General features: G+C 30.9%; 1 protein-coding gene across 3 annotated transcripts in view; it reads right to left on the bottom strand.

The window, feature by feature from the left end:
- Positions 1-21,456, bottom strand: part of LOC140450148 (pyruvate dehydrogenase phosphatase regulatory subunit, mitochondrial) — a 767,651-nt gene that overhangs the window by 252,663 nt on the left and 493,532 nt on the right. The window contains exon 13 of one of the 3 annotated variants that reach the window (XM_072543596.1): positions 6,332-6,628. The exons of the other annotated variants lie outside the window; for them this stretch is intronic. Within the exon in view, the coding sequence (XP_072399697.1) occupies positions 6,536-6,628 (93 nt within the window). The 3' untranslated portion in view covers positions 6,332-6,535. Of the gene's footprint in view, positions 1-6,331; positions 6,629-21,456 lie in introns of those variants that run through there. 3 annotated transcript variants of the gene reach the window in all.

Raw genomic sequence — 21,456 nt, forward strand, 5'->3', positions numbered from 1 at the left:
TATGCTGATTCTATATCTACAAAAATTGCTGGAAGTGATTTGTTGTTAGTAAAAGCGATATTTATATCACTTACTAGGTTACCTACATTTTCAATGGTTGAACATCCTCTTCTGAAGCCAAACTGTAATTTAGGTAATTTTTTATTGTTTTCAAGCCAATGAACTAGTCTGACTTTGATCATTCTTTCTAAAGTTTTTAAGACACAAGAAGCTAGAGAAATTGCTCTATATGAATCTGGATCTTCCGCATCTCGATTTGGCTTTAGAATTGGGATTGCTGAATATTCCTTCTAGCTTGTTGGAAATTCTGCCCGATTCCATGTTGTATTTATTATTTTGCGAAAAATTTCTATACTTGATTCTGACAAACTAGCGAGCATTTTATAATAAATGTTATCAACTCCGGGCGCTGTATTATTGTTAGTTTTGAGGCTTTGTTTTATTTCCATACTTGAGAATTTCCTATCTATATCATCCGTGCTCAGTGAACTAATCGGCTGAATATTTGTTTCCACCCAACTTGGAGCAATTTTATTGAAGAACATTTCTACCCACTCCCCTACATGGATCCTATTTTTTGGAGGGTTAAATGTATTTTTTATTTTCTTTATATATTTCCATATATCTTTTAAAGGTGTGTTTCTGTTAAGTTGTTTACAAAAATTTTGCCAAGAATCTTTTTTGCTTTGTAATATTATTTTTTTTGCGACTGCTACTGAATTTTTATATTTTAAATAGTTAGTTAAATTTGACTGCCTTTTGTAAAGCAAAAAAGCTTCTTGTTGACATTTAATGGCATTTGCACATCTCTGATTCCACCAAACTTTGCTAAATTCTGATTTGATCTCTGTTCTCTTCTGTGGGATTGCTAGTTTTGTAGCATGATTTAGTGACTCTGTAAAACTTTTATAAGATCTTTCGTTATTACTTTCATCTAATTGTTCATATACTATCTGAGAGAAAAGGGACCAGTCAGCTTTATTTAAATTAACTTTGTTTTTACACTTAAAGGATACTTAAGTAGTATTAAAATGTGTTTCAATTAGAACAGGAAAATGATTGGAAGTACCTAATGGTATAATATCAGTTTTCCAATCACAATATAAAGTTATATCTCTAGAACATATTGTTATATCTACAGCAGATTTATTATTACTTCCAAATCTAGGTATTAATGTTTCGCTTCCTGTATTTAAATAATTTAAGTTACACTCCTCTATAGCACCGAGAAGCCTTGAACCCAATATATCTGAATAACTATTTCCCCATGCAGTATGATGACAATTGAAATCACCTCCTACCAAAAATGGCTTTTCTAGGCTATCAAAAAAGGCAACCCAATCTGTTTCTCTAATGTTTAGTTTTGGTTTGGCGTATATAGAGTATAGGTGGATTTTGATATTTTTATTTATTGACACTGATACCGACACACATTCTACGGACTTTATTGGAGTAAATTTTGGCTTAGGAAAAAATGTAAGGAATTTTTTTAGTAAGATTGCAACTCCTCCATATCCGTCATTACGGTCGTATCTAAATATATTAAAATTATTAATAAAAAAATGTGAAGATTCCTTTAACCAGGTTTCCGAAAGCAACACTACATTAATCTTATTATCGAAAATATATTTTTCAAAATGACCTTTATTACACAGAATTGATCTAGCATTCCATTGCAGTATATTTAAGTTACTCATAGTCTGATAGAATTTGCGTTATACTGTCTTTTATATTTTCAATAAGTGTACTATTTTTAATTTCTATATTTGAAAAAGTTAAAACATCTTTGATAAGATTTAATGTTGATTCGCGAGTTTTTATCTATTTACTTAAAGTGCTATTATCATCACAACTAATATTATAATTTGGTATATTTTTAAATTTATTGAAAACAGGTTCTGTTAAAATTTTTGGATTTGAAATTATTTCTTTGTGTTTTTCGAATGTTTCATCGATCTCTGGGGTTATAGCTAACCTCTTTCTTTTTAAAGTAACAGTATATCGGCTTGAATTTGTGTCAGTTTTTGCTACACTTGAAAAACTTCTTTCGTGCTTAGAAGAAGCCTCAGCGTATGATAAGTTTTCATATACCATAGTTTTTTTTATACTCTTTTGTCTACTAAATTCTAAACAATTTTTTTTATCAGTGGCGCAATGCTTTTCTTTACAATAAATGCATATTGGTTCATTTTTTTGGCAATTTTCTACTTTATGATCTTCTCCACAATTTTGACAGCGTTCTTTTGATCTACACTGTGTACTAATATGGCCGTATCTTAGACATTTAAGACACTGCATTACTCTTGGCACGTATTTTTCGACTTCATACACCATTTTTTCTATTATTACCCTAGTAGGTAAAAGTTGACCTCTAAATGTAACTATAATTGTAGTTGTTGGAACAATTTCATTTTTGTCATTTTTACGTGAAATTCTTTTTACGTGACTTACTTCTAAATTATATCCTAATTTCGGTTTAATAATTTATTTTAATTCCTGTTCCGATAATTCTAAATCTATTTGCCTTATGACTCCCTTTACGTGAGTAAAAAATATTGGAATGTATGTATCGTATTGTTTATCCTTTAATGACTGCGCTGTTAATAATTTATTTGCGCTTGCATAAGAAGTTAATTCAACCTTTATTTTATTAGCTCCTATTACCGATATGTTAATTATATCATGTTTAATTTCTGGTATCGCATTAATTATTAGTCTAGCCGTAGCTATTTTATGTAAATTGCCTATTTTACCTGTTTTACTTTGAATATAAACAAAAAATGGCCCATTATCTTTTGAAGAATATTGATTTATTGTGTTAATGACCGTGTTTACGTTTAAATTTTTTCCGGGAACAATTTCAGAAACATGATCAGTACTTATCTGTGAAATAGGGTTGATATTTTGAAATCCTCTAAATTCCTCCACTGGAGAAGGTGGAAGATCCGGATGGGATATATCCATATCACCTTCCAACTCATCTTTTTCGGGGGGTTTTCTACCCCCGCTAGTAACACTCATGATCTTTAAACCACTTAAATTTTACTTTTTTTATCGATATGTGTAATTTTTATATGAATACACTAGTTTTTTTAATTACAACCGAATCCAACTGTAAAATAGAGTTATTACTATCAACTACATAGTAAATATCGTGTCAACTAAAATTGTACCTACATAAACGTGCTGTGACTTCTAAATTTTCCTATATCTAAATAAGTTTAAAGAATTTAAATATTTTATTTTATTTGGAAGTTTATTACAAAAATTTGGTCCGAGGTAAGTAGAACATTTTAATTCTATGTGTTTAAAACAAAAAACATTTGTATGAGAAATGAACAAATTAGGTATTTAGAAATAAATTTTACCGGATAATACATACATTCGATAATATTTGAAAAAAGTGATTTTAAATTAAAGTAATGTTACTTCCATAATAAATAAATGGTTTTTTACAGATGGCTGGAAATATTTGTTGTTATTACAAATGTGGTTTATCACCATACAAAATTCATAGATTAAGAATGTTCAGATTTCCGACAAAAAATCCTTCGGCTTGTCAAACATGGATATTACACTCTGGTAAGTAAATAGAAACTTTTTATATTCTTTTATTTTACACCGTTTCCGTTACGCAATTAACTTGAAAAAATGTTTATTTTTTTTTCATTCATCATTTTTTATTATCGCCAGGGTGCACGCGTCATATTCGAGATGCATTAATTTGAATTTTACGTTTTCGTTGGTATTATAATTATGATATAATAAACTTCGGAAAAACAAATTAGTGAATAAATATCAAGTTAATAAACATAAACAAAGTATTAGATATTAAAATATGTATTTCTGTAGCTATTTTTAGTTATTGTATTGAAAAGTAGAAATAAGTTCATCTTTATCGGAGAACTAATTTATACAAAGGTCCATCTGGGAAAAAATTATTGGTTTCACGTAAAAATTTTATACTGATATTTGAAGATTCTAAAAGATATATGAGGGTTAGTTAATAATAAATCTGTAAAGACATACAGGTGATTTTGGCTATAAACGTTTTTTATCCAGTTTAGAGAAAAATAGTTAAAATAAAAATTGTAGATTCAAAAAGTTCTTCCATTTGTGAGTTTCTAAATTAAAATATATAAAGAATTCACCAAAATAGTTGCAAAAAACCCTTGATTTTGCAGAAATTTATAAATTTTAATAACTTTGTTTTTGAATAATGGTATGTAATGTAACTAATAAAAATAGTGACGATTTGTTTATCGTAGAAAGCGATTATGTAAACAACTTTTTGTTGAGCTATCCCAGTTTGAAAAAAAATTATGTTTTACGTGCCACAGAAGCCAAGATATTGCAAATTTTGCAATCGCCCTTCATTTTGAAAAAGTTCAAATCTAAAAAAAAACCGAGCTCAAATGGTTCTCCATTCTACTTTTCCGAAGCGGTATTTTACGAATACCATCATTTTAACGGGTTATAAATTTTTACTTCTTTACCGCATATGCCATAATGTAAGTTGGAACGCACAATTCAGATCTTCATTTAGTGTCCCTTCAATTTTCAGCTCTTACTGTTGATAGACAATGGAAGTATGATTTTAAGAATAAAATGCTTTGGTTTTAAATATAAAATGCTCTCTTGCCTAGTAATGGTCATAGAAGATTCTATTTTTTTTTAGAAAGTGTGTTTTTCACCAGTTTTCATAAGCATCTAAATAAGTTTGTGGCATAAACAATATCAACGTTATTTTAAATGTTTATAAACAGAATAAATAACCTATAAACTATTTGCTCTGATTGATATTTAGCGCACTTTAATAACTTATTCATTTCCATAATTTCCAGGAGCTATGTTACATGTCTTTGCGCAAAAAAAGAGTTATTATAATTTATAAATAACTGCAAAAATAAGGTTTTTTTTGCAACTATTTTGGTTAATAGTTTCATGTATTTTAATTTGGATACTCTCAAAAATTACATAACTTTTTATGATCTACAACTCTAATAAAAGGTGAAAAAATCTTAAACAGATATTTAAAGTCTCTAAAAGGTATATGAGGGGTAGCTGATGACAATTATGTGAAGACTACAGCTAATTTTGCTTTTATTTTTTATTAAACAATCGTAAAAAGTGAAAAAAGTGTATGCGCATAAAACGTTTCTTATTCATGTTAGAGATATATGATTAAAATAAAAGTTATAGATCATAAAATGTTCTCTAATATTGAGATTTTTATAATTAAAATACATGAAGAATTGACCGAGATAATTTAAAAACCCCTATTTTTAAAGTAAAATTTATAAATGTTAATATAAATAATATACATATAAATAACTTTCTTTTTTGCATAACGATATGTAATACAACTATTTAAAATTATGGCAGTAAATGAGTTTTTAAAGGGTGCTAAATATCATACAGAACGACCATACAGTTTATGAGTTATTCAATTTGTTTATCCAGGAGTCCGATTATTTAAAAAACTGTACTTATCCAAACAGTCACTCTAGGGTTATTTTGTAAATAGAAATCGATTTTTATGGCTTCGTTTTAAATTATTAAAAACAAACATCAAGATTATATTAAATTTTGTTTTTAAATATCAGTTTGAAGAATAACAAATTTTTAGCATATAAAAATTTCTAATAACTTTGACTTTTTTATGTGTTACACTTGTATCTAGGCTCAATATAAAGCTAAACATTTAAAAAAAAACCAAAACCTTCTATTGCCCAGAGGAAATCAAATAGCATTTTTTTTTCTTGTTTAAGAAATTGCAAATATTTTCATTGCTTATTAACATTAAGGCTGAAAATTGAACACATTGTAAAAGAATATCTAAATTTTATAATTCGATTTATAAATGGCATACACAGTGAAGAAGTAAATTAGTTTTGAAACATTAAAATAATGGTAATCGTAAAATATCGCCACAGAAAAATGCAAGGGAGATCTGTCCGCTGCAATATCGCAGCTTGTTTCTTGTTATTGGTTATGGAAATTTCTGTTTTTTTTTTAATTGTGCTTTTACACCAGCTTTTCATTGAGCCTACGTACAGCCGTTTGACATGAAAAATATCAAAAGTAGTATAAATGTTTAGAAGCTAAAAAGCACTTTTTCGAACTGTTTTTTTAATAAAATGTTGAAGTTTACAAATAAAGCTTCAAATAATCGATTCAAAAAACGTCAAATAACTGTCAAAAGTTAAACACCCTTTTTAAAGTTCCTCACGGATTTTAAAGATTTAAACAGTGTTAAACAGATAAAGTAATTCATCGACGAGTTAACAATACGAAGCGAAGTTCTTTAATTACAATGTGATAAGAAAACAAGTATCAAATTTGGTTTTATATTTCAATAGTCGAATTTAATTGCGGCTATATTGGTGTAATTAAAGAAAACCAGTGAAAATCCCAAGAAATAGGTGAGATCCTTTTTTCTTTCTTTCCAGTTTGGGAGAGGGTCCATTAGGTACTCACATTTAGGTATTGTGTTACGGTCTGGGTAACCAGGACTTCACATCATGAACAGCAATTAAATATTTACATTTACACAAAACAGCTTCAATTCCAACCCAAAATCATATGTCGTTGCCGCAGTCTCTAGACCTCCATTCCCGTTCGTTTCCTAGAAGGGAACAAGTTATTGTCATGCACTCCATTTTGAATACTGTTTTATTTAAATATATTATAGAAATTGGTGAAATGGTTTATCCAAAAAATATTACTTTTACATCTCGCATTTCGAATAATCGAATCCGCATTTTCCTCACTTCTACCGACATCGTTGATCAACTAATACACCGAACGTCATAATTAATTTCACCGTCATCTTTATCTGCAGGCTTCTTTCTGCGACCAAAAGAATCCTTATTTCAAATGTATCTCCTTCAATTCCGCATTCACTAATCGAGACGTCCCTAAAAAATACGGAACATCAGATGATCAATATGCATATTATCAGGAGTTTTCCTAGGGTAACATTTGTAATCCCTGACAAGGTGAACTTCGAAGTGCAATCTTCTCTGTTAATTAACCATGAAAATATGTACATCCTTTAAAATATTTTTATTCTCTGACAGACTATAGTGTTTTCTTTGTAAGCTTACGGGTCGTACCGTGGGGTATGATTGCAAAGTCTCCCGTTGAACAGATCACACACTCATTGCAGCTAATGCTCCTCCCTCTTTTTCATTTTCAGCTGACTCTAAGGAGTCCTTAATCCTAAATCCCTAACTTCATCAAAAGAATTTCTATCTTCGGAAATTGAGTCCATCTCCATTAACTACATACCCATCCTGGCTGCCATTATGGATTTATCCATCCCTCGTCGTACTAATTCAAAGCCCATGTTGGCAGTAGGACAAAAAGGGGACACTTCAATGACAGTCCTCCTGATACTCCTACCATTCTATCTTCATCCGGTATTCTTGCTCTATTAAGTTCTTTTCCTCTTTCGGCATTTTCGATACCACCCAAAGTGGTGGTATCGAAATTATATAATCGGATATTATATTTCCGCTATAAAAATGATTTACAAAGATAATCCGACTAATTTTACACTCAATTCCACGCAACTTATTACATTTCTTAAGAACTCTTTTGTATGTATCACCCCACTACAAGAAGCTTAAAAATCCTCCAACATAGATGGTATTCAAAAGGACTTATTGCAGCTCTACATAGGCACAAGCAAAAGATCAATAAAAACCGTATTACTAGAATCTTAAAAAAGTTAAAAGAACAGCCTACCTCCGACTTACAAGAGTATATATAAGTGCATCCTCTGATAAATTTGATGTCAAATCTAATCACAGCATACATGATGAATAGAATTTCTCTATTTCTCTCGCATTTATTCATTTTTTCTGCTCTCTGTATATTTTTACTTCATCTTTTGCCAAATTTAGACACGATATTTAATTAAGTAAGAAAACTTTATGTACTTCAAATACTAGCCCAGTGTGGAAAAAAAATTGTTAATAAAAAATAACCTTAAAATCTCCAATCTCTTTTTTAATCGAAAGGTTATCCTTGACAATTAAGAGACAGCCAAGATTCTGGCAGAAAATTTAAAAGAAAAGTTTTGCAACAAATCTGAACCTAACCATATATACTCTTTTCTTCCTTTGCCCTTTCATTATTCATCCTCAGTTTCACAAGATACCAATTATCCGAACTCTCGTATAAACTATTTCGAACTAAAAGCTGCACTCAAATCCTATAAAAACACAAAAATTAGGGTTTTCTAGAATAATCTTGAAAAATTTCTCGAAAATTCCTTAGGCACCAATGACCCTCTAAATGAAGCCAGTAAATTTACCACTGACATACCGCTGACAATCGTTAATGAAAGATCTTGCCCTAATCTATACTAAGATAAAAGAAAGATCATTACAAAGAACAAACGAACACAAACGGGTTATGTCATGAAGACAAATCGTTTTTGTCTTCACGACATGTCATTTTTTCGCTGTATTACTAGCTACCATTCTACCACAATTTTACAATTATTTCCCGTTCTCCAACCCTTCCTACTCACATTTTAACCCCATTCCATTAGAAATACAGACAGTTGTACACTTGACTGCTGACTAGAAACAGTCGTCCTCTCTTTCGTCTGCTGAGTTCTATTAGGCAGACGTATAATCTCTCTATCGCTATCTATCGCTTGGTACAGACTTACCGCGCTTTTTCTCCACTCTCTCTCGCATGTAGTTACGCGAAAAATACCGAAAATACTATTTTAATCGTGTACAGACGAAAAATGTGCTCTATATCGTGATCTAAGTGTTAGTACCGCGAAACACGTCTTCAGAAACCGGTAACCGGACAGTTTCCCCGTATGAAGAACAACCGCGACTGAAAGCCTCTAAATACCGCGAGTGTGTATATGTGCAGCAGAAGAATTGGTAAGACTTTATATAAAATTAATTTGATATAGTCTGTATAACCTTTTGTCACATATCCTAATTTATTTAAACCAGCCCTATGTAATACAGTCCTCATACACCGAAATTATATTCATAATTTCACATATGTACACCGTTTTTGTACACACACATTTCTTAAGCAATCTATAATCAACAAGATGTCGTAGCAACTGTACTTAACATTGAAGGGGCGTTTTATTTAATCTCCAGAAAAGCAATCATTGACAAAATCTCCCACTATAATTTAAATGGTAATATTTTCTCATTTGTAAAAAAATATCTAATTGAAAGAATCTTTAAAGTCCTTGCCAAGGGTAAACTTTTTCAATCTCTTCCTCAAAATTAAGGTGTCCCTTTAGAATCTGTATTAAGTTTAACTTTATTCATTCTTGCCATCAACGAAATTTGCCTTCCATCAAATATGTTCAATACGCTGATGACCTAATCATTTACTGCCATGTTAAATATGTCTCAACCTCATATAAACTTATACAAAGTGTAGTAAATCTAACGAACTAAGATTATCACTCTTCATTATTTATCACTCGCATTATTTCCATAGGGATTTCCACTCCCTTACCCCAAATTTTATTTACCAATTCTCTACTTTCTGTTGTTAATTATTGTAAAATTCTCGGTTTTATGTTTGACTCCAGATTAAATTGAAAACATCAAATCTCTGAACTGAATCTGATCTCTGAAAATCAATTGTTTTAAAAGGTTGAACATTTTTAAAACCCTCAGTCATCTTCAATGGGATGCCAATAAAACTACTTCTGAGCGCTTTTCGCTTTAGTCCTATTGAGAGTGTATACCGTGAATCTAATGAACTTTCTCCTACCCAAGACGATAATCACTTCTACTTTCGTATGCTGCATCAACATCCGCAAATCCATTTAATCCCGTTCATTCCCTAATTGCCACAGTGCCGTCTTCTTCCACTAACAATAACCAACACCTTATCATAAAACCTATACCTCAATATTAATTTGTCCACTACTTAAAAATATTGACCTTTTTCTGACTCGTTCATTTCCTCTACCTTTACTTCCCCTCTGGGCTAAAGATCTTCCTTTAATATATACCTCACTCACTATTTTTAACAAACTTGAATCTTCTAACCTTTGTTCTAAACTATTTGTTCAGATTAACTTTCATATATCCATTTAGTCAATACAATTTTCACTGAACACCTATTAGTTCAAAACATTCATGACATAATCTCTAGTCTCTCTCATATGGCTGCCTTCTCACACCGGAATTACTGGTAATAAAACAGCAGATCATTGTGCCAAAGAAGCTACCAACCATGCCAATTCAACTAGCTAACGAATCTCGAAATTCGTTTTAAAAAAGTCGGTAGAGGATACTTGACAAAACTTAGAACAAAAGAGCAAAACAACTTTTCATAAACTTCAATCTTTTATTGGTCATCTCTCCCTAGACTTCATAACTATAAGAGAAGCATCGACTATTACAAGACTACGAATCAACCATACCAAACTTACCAACTGCAAACAATTCACCAGCCTGTATAAAGCACTGGACTTGAAACCTACTCTAAGGAACTAGAGAATTGTCTATCTCTTCCTCAACTGTAAATTGTATATGTTGATTATGATACTTGAAAATGTTGACTATTTCAATAATTTTGTGTTTAGGAAGTGCCAAAACTAAATCATCTACATATCTTTAAAAAAAAAGGAATGAAAAAAGTGCAATTGTTGATACAATCACAATCACTGATAACATCATCCATGACATAGCTACTTAGAATGGGTGAAAGACTAGATCCCATAGGACTAGTTTCTGATAGTCCTATGGGATCTTTTTTTTTCTATCTAAAAAATTTCTTTTTTCTTACTCTTATATATATATATATATATATATATATATATATACATATATATATATATATATATATATATATATATATATATATATATATATAAACATATATTGGCACAACTGCGAAGTTATTTATATTTTGAATACAGAACTTAAATTGTTTTTTTACTTTATTGTGCAGAAAGTTGCTTTTTTTAAGTTGTGTTAATAATAATATTGTTGTAGGTAATGCTGCATTGGAAAGTCTGGAGCTACCCGATTTAAAAAAAAATTTCTTTGCAGTAAGCATTTTGTCCAAAAATATCTAAATGCAAACCAAAAAAATATAGTGAGGTAGAAGAGGAAGGTTTGTTAACGACACCACGCGTTTTTTATACGTATTCGATAGCAAAACAACCTCAACCAGTGCCAATAGTGTTTCGCAATACATACATTGCTTATTTTAGTTCATGAAAACAATGTTACAATCAATTTCTATAACTATTAATGTAAACAATTTTGTTTTGTTTTTTTTTTATCTTGAATTATTATTTCGTTAATATTGTCTATGTGTAGATATAAGAATTTTGATAAGTGGTATATAACTATTAAAATAATGCGAATTTAATTTTTGCAATATCTATCACTTTGTAATTTAAAATTATTTCATTAATAAACAGCTCAAATCGGGCGATTTGATTGAAAAAAACATTCTCATTTATGTAAACAGAAATACAAAAATGGTGCTTATATCATAAAATATATAAATAAATAAAATAAAGGATACTATTTATTAAAGTGTTGTTTTATTATTCCTTTTATCCCAACACATAGATTAATTTTTCCCTAAATATGTGTTGCCTCTTGTTGTGGCATATCGATGTGTTTATTTGTTTCAAAAGCATTATCAAAAAACCATACCTATAAATTTACTATATTTTCAAACGTCATTTTAAAGATTAAAAGATTGAAAATTTAATTTTCTCAAAACATACATAAAACCATTGTTTAAAAAGATTTTCTTTTTTAAACAATGATAAAACTTAAGTCTTGACTAAAAAATAAACCTCTGCATTAGTGTTCTAAGACGATAGCAATCGAGTATATTTCAATTAAATATTTAATCCTTTTCTAGCAAATCATATAACCAAATTAAATATCTGGTAAACTAATAAAAATTTAAAAAAGGTAGCATTTACCTACTTCATATAAATAGATTACTAACCGATTTAGATTTAGCAAGTCTCAAAGTATAAAAACAATTTGAAATATTCGCTCGAAATAGTCAAGTTATCTTTCACTAGACGCATACAACGATAATAACAATAAGTATTTTATTAAAGTTTTATATTTTCTTCACAATCTGGCATCCGTGTACAGGTTTGCCTTAGTTAGGAGACAGGCAAAAATATACTCGAATAGAATCCTGCAGAGAATTAAGTTTCTGTTAATAGTTTTTTAAATTTATGACTAGAGGCCGCCATGTGACGGCAGAATAAAAGTCAAACGTTTGTTCCATAAGGATTGTCTAACTAGTCCTATTTAAACAATGCTGATATGTTAACTATATCATGTTTAATTTCTGGTATCGCATTAATTATTAGTCTAGCCGTAGCTATTTTATGTAAATTGCCTATTTTACCTGTTTTACTTTGAATATAAACAAAAAATGGCCCATTATCTTTTGAAGAATATTGATTTATTGTGTTAATGACCGTGTTTACGTTTAAATTTTTTTCGGAAACAATTTCAGAAACATGATCAGTACTTATCTGTGAAATAGGGTTGATATTTTGAAATCCTCTAAATTCCTCCACTGGAGAAGGTGGAAGATCCGGATGGGACACATCCATATCACCTTCCAACTCATCTTTTTCGGGGGGTTTTCTACCCCCGCTAGTAACACTCATGATCTTTAAACCACTTAAATTTTACTTTTTTTTTTATTCGATATGTGTAATTGAATACACTGATATATATATATATATATATATATATATATATATATATACATCCCACTATCGTTTTAAGCTCTTTTCACGTTGCAGTAATTTAGCATCACCAAGAAATGCTATCATTTTCTATTTATAAGTCGTGTATGTTCGTTTAGTGCACCTTTGTAGGCTTGGCACCGTTGTCGGTTTTTCAATAATCCGATTTTTTTATAAATTAAATTTTTTACATCAAACCATCATTTTAACATTGGGAGGTAAAATTACTGTATTTGGTATCATTTTAAAGCCAATAGATGTTGCCAGTGTTAATACTTAAATAATATTCGAAAACATAAAAATATCGATCGGTTTGGGTTCAAATGAAGACATTGAAACTACCTGCCGACCGGCTGGGGTCAACCAACTAGTTTTTTTATATCAACGTTCAGTTGTTATATTTATTCAGTTTAGATATTTTTTCCCAGAGAGTTGTGTAGAGGAATATTTTACATATTTCAATTTCCAAGCAGTTTAATCGAAGCTATCAGTGAATAGTTTAAGATAAATATTAGATTTTTATGGGATTAGGTTAAAAATATTGGTTGTGATTGGGATGAGAATCACATTTTTAATTATTTAATGTTTAACATTTTGATTTCAATTCAGGAAATCGTTCTCAAAAAACGTTTTTTATACAAAATGTGTATACACATTTTTACAGCATTTGTACAATACACAAGGTTAAATATTGGAAATCGTATCGTTAAATATTAGTTAATTAAAAATGTAATTTTCATCTCAATATCGACCAATAATTGTGGCATAATCACATAAAAAAATAATATTTGACTTTGACCATGCCATAAGAAAGTAGTTAACGTAACCTCGCTAAATAGTTTTAAAAAATCTTACAGAAATTTAAATTCTAAATAGTATGAGGGGTAGCCGACGACAAATTCGTAAAGACGTACAGTTTCTTTTGCTTTGTTTTTTTAAACAATCTTAAAAGGCAAAAAAAATTTTGCTTATAAAACGTTTTGTATAAATTCTAAAGAAAAATAATTTAAATAAAAGTTGTAGACCATAAAAAGTTTTCTATGTAGAGAAATACCAAATTTAAATACATAAATAATTGAGATAATTCCAAAAAACCATAAACTCTAAGATATTATATGTTTGTAGTAATTTATAAATGTTAATAACTTTGTTTTTTGACTAACGACAGATAATATAGCTACTTGAAATCATGGCAATTGATGAGTTATTAAAGTGTGCTGAATATCAAGCAGATCAAAAAATATTTTACAATTTATTCAATTTGTTTATCACAGAAAGCGATTATTTAAATAACTGTACTTGTCCAAACTCGTATGACTCTATAAGTATTTTGTAACTTGCAATCGATTCTTTGCGCTTTCAGTTTTAGGGTATATTAAAAAAACTTTTAACATATTATTAAATTTTTTATTAAAAACCAGTTTGAATAGGGGACTTTTTAGTTTTTAGACCACTTAACGTTTTTTTAGTTTCTTTGACAAGTGAGGATTCGGTTATTTCTTCATATGGGCTATGAACAATTGTCTAGTCAAGTCAACACTATTATAATTGGTTTCAAATGAGTGTAGAGTAATAAATCATGAAGTGTCATAAAATTTGCCTGAATTTCGGTGTCGTCATGGGCGTAGGCAAATGGACGGATGTCAACTTCGTCGTCAAAAATTGATGTACCTCAAAATATCATATTTTGGATATTTTGTGATAACCAATTTTATTTAATTTTTCGATTAACTTATTCTTCAAACTTGTATTCCATTATATGGTCATTAAAGCTAATTACATTTTTATTTATAAAAACAAATTCACTTCCTTACTGAATGAATAAAAGCATTAGAAGAAACTGATAAGGGTATGACGCACCTCCTAATATTACTAAGAACTAAAATAAATCAACATGAAGACTAATAACGCGTAATGAGGTTTTACTTACACTTTCATTATAATCCCTCTTTTATTTTATTATTATCATTCGACATTCGACATTCGAGTTAGTAATTGTTACTACACCAATTAAACGTACAGTAATATTGTGATATAGAAATAGTGAAAAAGTTATAAAATGGCGACATTTACTCCAAAGAAAAGAGGTGTAAAAAATTCTCCGCTATCTGTTAGTGAAAAAGTTATAATTTTAAATGTATATGATTGCATAAAACACGATCACCCTAGTTTGTCTGTGCAAGAAAGTGTTGAGCGATGTGCCCGAATGACTGGAATTGGACAGTCCACGATTTTTAAATTATTGCGAGAAAGAAAGATATCAGGCCAGTTAAGTCCATGCAAGAGAAAATCAGGAAGACCAATAAAAATCTTAGGTGAAGACACCAAACGTGACATTCGAAGAAAAGTTCATTCGTTTTATTTTAAAAAGGAAATACCCACCCTTGACAAAATACTAATGGAGATAAGCCAAGATAACGATATTCCTTTGATATCCAGAAAACTTTTATGGAAAACTTTAAAAAGTATGAATTTTTCCTGGGAAAAGCACAATCGAAAGGCACTATTACTGGAAAGTGATGAAATCATTTGCTGGAGACGAAAATATTTGAGAACTATAAAAAAGTACCGCAGAGAGCACAAGAAAATTTTTTATCTTGATGAGACGTGGATAAACGAAGGTTATATAGTCCAAAAAATGTGGCAAGATAAAAATGTAACAAGTGCTCGCCAAGCTTTCATAGAAGGCCTTTCGACGGGTATTAAAGTGCCTTCGGGAAAAGGGAAGAGGCTTATAATTGCTCACATTGGAAGCGAAGAAGGATTTTTAAAAGAAGGTTTGTTAAGCTTTGAGTCGTGTCGGACGGGAGATTATCATGAGGACATGAATTCGGATGTCTTCGAAGACTACTTCGGGGAAATGTTAAAATTTCTTCCAGCTGATTCGGTCGTGGTTATGGATAATGCAAGCTACCATTCAAGGCGCATAGAGAAGGTACCAACTTCAGCTTGGAGAAAGCAAGAAATTATTAACTGGCTGTCAAATAAAGGTATTCAGTTTGAGACGAATTCAATAAAGAAGGAACTACTAGCCGTAGTAAAACAACATAAATCTCGCTTCATGCCGTAGAAGATGTAGCAGAAAAGTATAAAGTAACTGTGCTACGCCTACCGCCATATCATTGCGAATTAAATCCCATAGAACTTATATGGGCACAAGTTAAAGGATATGTTGCAAGGCACAATACCACATTTAAAATGAAAGATGTCAAGGTATTGTTTGATCAAGCCATTATGGAAATCACATCAGAAAACTGGCAAAAAGCAATCCAGCATGTTTTAAAAGAGGAAGATAAAATGTGGCAACTGGACAACTTGGTCGATCAGGTGGTTGACCCTATAATTATAACACCAGGGGATGATGACAGTTCTTCGGATGAAGACTATAGTGATGTAGAATTGTAATAACGTATCCAGTAAAGTTTTTGTAGTTTTTGTGAATAAATTGATTTAAACTCCCCACAAGTGTTTCAATATGTAAAGTTCATTCGTGTGTGTTTGTGAGTATTTCCCGATTTCGGTTCGTATATATTTTATTGTTACATTTTATATTTTTTTAATAACACTGTTCTGCTGTATTACATTTTTATTTCCTTTAATATGATTTTTAAGAATGCATATTCTTTTGTCAATTAACCCACTAGCGCGCCTCTGGCTCAGTGTTTATCTGTCGATAACAATGGACTAATCCCTTAAAACAGGGTGATACCTACCTGCTCTTTATGAAACGACAGAATTTTGCAATGCGGACGGAATTTATTGACGGATTATTGACGGATTACCCTGTAGCGCTTTTGAATACTTCATGAGATTTTATTACTCTACACTCATTAGAAATAGATTATAGAGAAGTTACCTATATTTTTCCAGTAGTCATGCAGACGGTTCATTTTAATTGTCCCCATATGGAACATAAGCTCGAGAAAAGTCTTAAATTCTGTTTGTGTTGTCTCTTTCCAAAACGCAATCCTCGATTTTTCTGAACGACTTTGTGCAAGTATTTCGTCCGTCACTTCCACCATTCATTTAATCTACATCGTCCTCGCCCGATGCTTCTAACAATGATTGTAATTCAGCAGTGGTCAATCTACGTTTATATTCACATCTACCTTTTTTAGATGTCGAAGGCATATTATTTACATCTATTTCTTTATAAATACTATAACTCACTTTTACGGAGGTAATTAACAATAAAAACGTTCTACTGGAAACTATCAACTTACGACTTCCAATACTATAAGGCCACTTGAGGCACAATACGTTTTTACTCAATAATAGTTCCTGTATAAGTAAAATTGTTTTCAAATGTGCTTCATTATAGCACACTAGATATATTTCAGTTTTGCCATCACATTCTTCAGAGTATGTTTTAACTTTTTTAACTTTTCTATCAGCCTTTCTACTAGTCATGCTTCTTCTTAAAACTTTGTAACATCTTGTACACTTTCTTCTCTTTGTATTATCTACATCGCTTTGCCTTAGATGGTATTTTTGGGTGTAACTGGTCATGAGGGTTACAACATTTCTTTATTTGTAAATGCCTTCGCGAACTCCAGTCTGAACTCAAGGATAGGTTGTCGCTTTTTTTACGTTTTCTATTATTTAGCAACTAAGCATTGACTACTGCGGTATTAAATATTAATTCCATTGCCACTTTCCGGTACCACTTCAGAATTTTGCGTATTGGGCTTTGGTAAGAAGCCACTTGATCACTAAAATCAACACTCTTTTTCACCAAGTTATAATCGAGAATAATTTGTGGTTTTAGTACTTGTGTATAATTTTTCTTTTTATTTGATTAAACCAAGATACAACTATTATGTTTAAATGTTGCAAGGATTAAAACTGGTCTTTTGTCGACCCATTTCATCACTCGTAAAATCAATAATGGGGTTAAATTTCATCGAGAGTAACTGGTTGCAACTTTTTTAATCGAGATTTTAGTTTTACATGTTTTTAGAGTAAAACATCTGCACATGAATAATTCGTTTCTTGAACAATGATTTCAATTCATCGACCAATATTCTAAAATAAGGTGTTATTACGTCGTCCGGAATATTATAAACTGGTTCTCTTTCATAAAGCATTGGAAATATGGTTTACACTCTATATTTAGAAAAATCTTCTACTGCAACTCTTGTTCGACCTAAACTAAATTAATACACAAAACAAATGAATCTATTTTTTTATAGAAATGCAGATTCCTGTCGGCTTTTTATCAGTGCGGCATGAGTCACTGGTGTCTCGTATATCTGGACCTCTTATCGCATTACAAACGTAATTCTTAATTAGCATTGCGGTACAAGATACATTTATGTCGTATAATCTGAAAGCCGTAATAAGACCATAAGACCGTATGTTATAAATAAATATATTCCTAAAAGAATTATCTTGAAACATGAAATAAATACACTAAAAAAGTGCAATATTAAGTGTTATTTAAAAAAATGGTATGTCATTCACGACTGGCGTACAGTTAAAAACAAAAGTTTTCAGTGTTCTATTGCTTGATTATTATTATCTGGTATTCTGAAAATGTTGACATTTTTTCCTGGTCTGATCTTCCTCAACTAACGTCATCTTTCTTAATTTGTGGGTTGTGTTGTTCAGGTCTCTTTAAGTGTTTTTGTTGGTATCCATACTGAATGATCTTCTTTAGACAATGTACTAATGTAGTGTTCAAATGTGGCATTGCGTGCGTCATGTAGCGCTGATGTTAATTGATGTTAAACGCGATAAAGATATCTGAAACAACTGTTTTATGTTATAAGAGATGAAATAGTCCGAAATTGCCAGGTGAACAGGGTACTATAAAGAGGAAGTAGAATTAGCTATGAAACAGCTTAAATGGGGAAAAGAAGTAAGCTTAGACCAAATACCAGCAGGAGTTATTTAACTGGGGAAAAAATTAAACGGATAACAATATTCACCCCATTTACAGAAAAGGGGGTGACCCGCATAAATTTTAAGAACTTCTTTAATAGCCTCCAGTCAACAATTTCCTAATCATGTTTAAAAAACGTACGGAATGCACTGTATATACTAACCCAAACCGTCAACATACTTGTTGTTGCAGTTATGTATTACGATCAACTTAAAAGTTATGCACGACTCCCCTCGTATAGGTACACAGGCATGCACCCGTGCGGGAGAAAAAAGATTTGTCATAACGTTACATTATGTCACATTTTAACGTTGAATATTTTATGGTCCCCTTTGGATTATAAAACGAATGATCGACTTTTTCTCGCACAGATCCCGCCTATGTAACTTTACAAAGCAAGTCGTTTGCTGGGTATTAAAGAAACGTCTATGGCCATCATATAATTTTACGCTATTTCACGTTCTACGACGCATTCCACGTTTGACACACTGTCTTGTTTAGTTTTCTGTCATTTTATTTGTTAAATCCTATCTCATTCTCGTCACAGCGTCAAGGAGCAGTAAATGTGTGCAGTGAACGGGAGGAATATGTTTAACAGTGAACGTTGGAGATTGTTCGAGTCTTTCATATTTTCTTCTTTGAGTGCCTCTCCTATCGGAGATTGGATATCATTAGGGCGATTCTAATTTTATTTACTACTGTTTTGAATAATTCACTCATCACTAACTCATCAGGTGGCCAAAGTGTTTAAGTTTTCTCTTTTTTATATTCAGTATAACTTCTGGATCGTTATGTATTCTACGTATTACCCCTTCATTTGTAATTTTATCCACTCAACTTATTTTTAGTATACGGCAGTAGCACCACATCTCAAAGCTTTCAAGATTTGTAACATTCTTCTGTTTAAGAGTCCATGCCTCAACACCGTAAAGCTAAGTACTGAATACATACTAAGTAGTTAACTAAAAGTAGACGTATGCAAAGAGATGTATGACGTAATCGTATGGTATTCGCTAAATCCTGTCACGTAATATGCCACATACCTCTGTGCGTAAATTCGTTTTATTGCTGCCAGTTTAAGGTGTTATTAGATGCAGCCATGTTGAATTTCTCTCCACTATCGTATTATCTTCGTTAAATCCTATCATTTTAGGCTCCATATATCCTGATTAGACCTATAGGACCGGAGATACGCAACTAAGGCTCTTTTGACATAACATATATAGGAGCAAAGATATATACCTAAGGTCCTTTTGACGTGTTGATGTATTTGATTTCTACGTCGTAGTATTCTATTGGTTAAATGTTACCATTTGAGGTACTGTACGTCACGATTGGACTAATAGGATCGAAGATACATAACTAAGGCCCTTTTGCCAGGCTACTCTATTTAGTTTTTGTATCTCATTGTATTCTACTAGTTTAATTCTATCATTTGAGGTACGAAACGTCACGATTGGACTAATAGGACCGCAGATACATAACTAAGGCCCTTTTGATAAGCTGATGTATTTTATTTTTCTATCTTATTGTATTCGATTGGTTAAATCCTATCATTTGAGGTACTGTACGTCACGATTGGGCTACTAACAACGAAGATACGTAACTAAGGCCCTTTTAACATTTTGCTGTATTTGATTTCTATCTCATTGTATTCTATTAGTTAAATTCTATCATTTGAGGTATCGTACGTCACGATTGGACTAATAGGACCGAAGATACATAACTAAGGCCATTTTGACATGCTACTTTATTTAATTTTTATACCTCAGTGTATTTTATTTGTTAAATCCTTTCATTTGAGGTACTGCACGTCATGATTGGACCAATAGAACTAAAGATACACAACTAAGGCCCTTTTGACATTGTTCTGTATTTGATTTTTGTATCCCATTGTATTCTCTATGTTAAATCTTATCATTAGAGGTACTATACGTCTCGATTGGACTAATAGGACCGAAGATACGTGACTACGGCCCTTTTGACATGTTGCTGTATTTAATTTTTTTATTTCATTTTTTTCAATTCGTTAAATCCTGTCATTTGAGATACTGTACGTCACGATTGGACTTATAGAAACGAAGATATATAATTAAGGCCTTTTTGACATGCTGCTATATTCGATTTTTCTGTCTTATTGTATTTTATTGGTTAAATCCTATCATTTGAGGGGCTGTACGTCGCGACTGGACCAATTGGAGCGAAGATACAATAGGTAGTTGCAATATATCATAACCCGTTACTTTTAACCAACCATGATGCCAGAATGATTTGTGGATGAAAAGAATATATATATATATATATATATATATATATATATATATATATATATATATATATATATATATATATATATATATATATATATATATATATATATATATATATATATATTCTTAAATTTACTATTTCATTGTGGGTAATATTATATTCAACAGCGATGCCAAATTTCTGATGCTAAAATGATTGATAATGAAAGTGGGATATACATTTTCATGTATATAATGGCAGCGAGTAAACGGTAAAACCCTGAACTAAATATATATAATATTTTCACTGTACCATCATTTTAGACTCAAACATTTTCTGGAATAAACTTGTATAACTCAGTAAGGGATAAAAAGAGAAAGCGGATATTTTAAAATATAAACACGGTATCAACACTCTAATCAATGAGATGGTTAAAATTCTTGTAACAAGTACAGGAAAAAAGTTATTAAGGTCTTGTAAAGTAGCGTCGATATACAGATGCTACTTTGCAAGACGATGCTAAATTGATGGTAAAAGCATAATGTATCGATGTGAAAATGATAGTATGATG

This window comes from Diabrotica undecimpunctata, chromosome 9 (genome assembly GCF_040954645.1).
Source record: "Diabrotica undecimpunctata isolate CICGRU chromosome 9, icDiaUnde3, whole genome shotgun sequence".
Classification (NCBI taxonomy): Eukaryota; Metazoa; Arthropoda; class Insecta; order Coleoptera; family Chrysomelidae; genus Diabrotica; species Diabrotica undecimpunctata.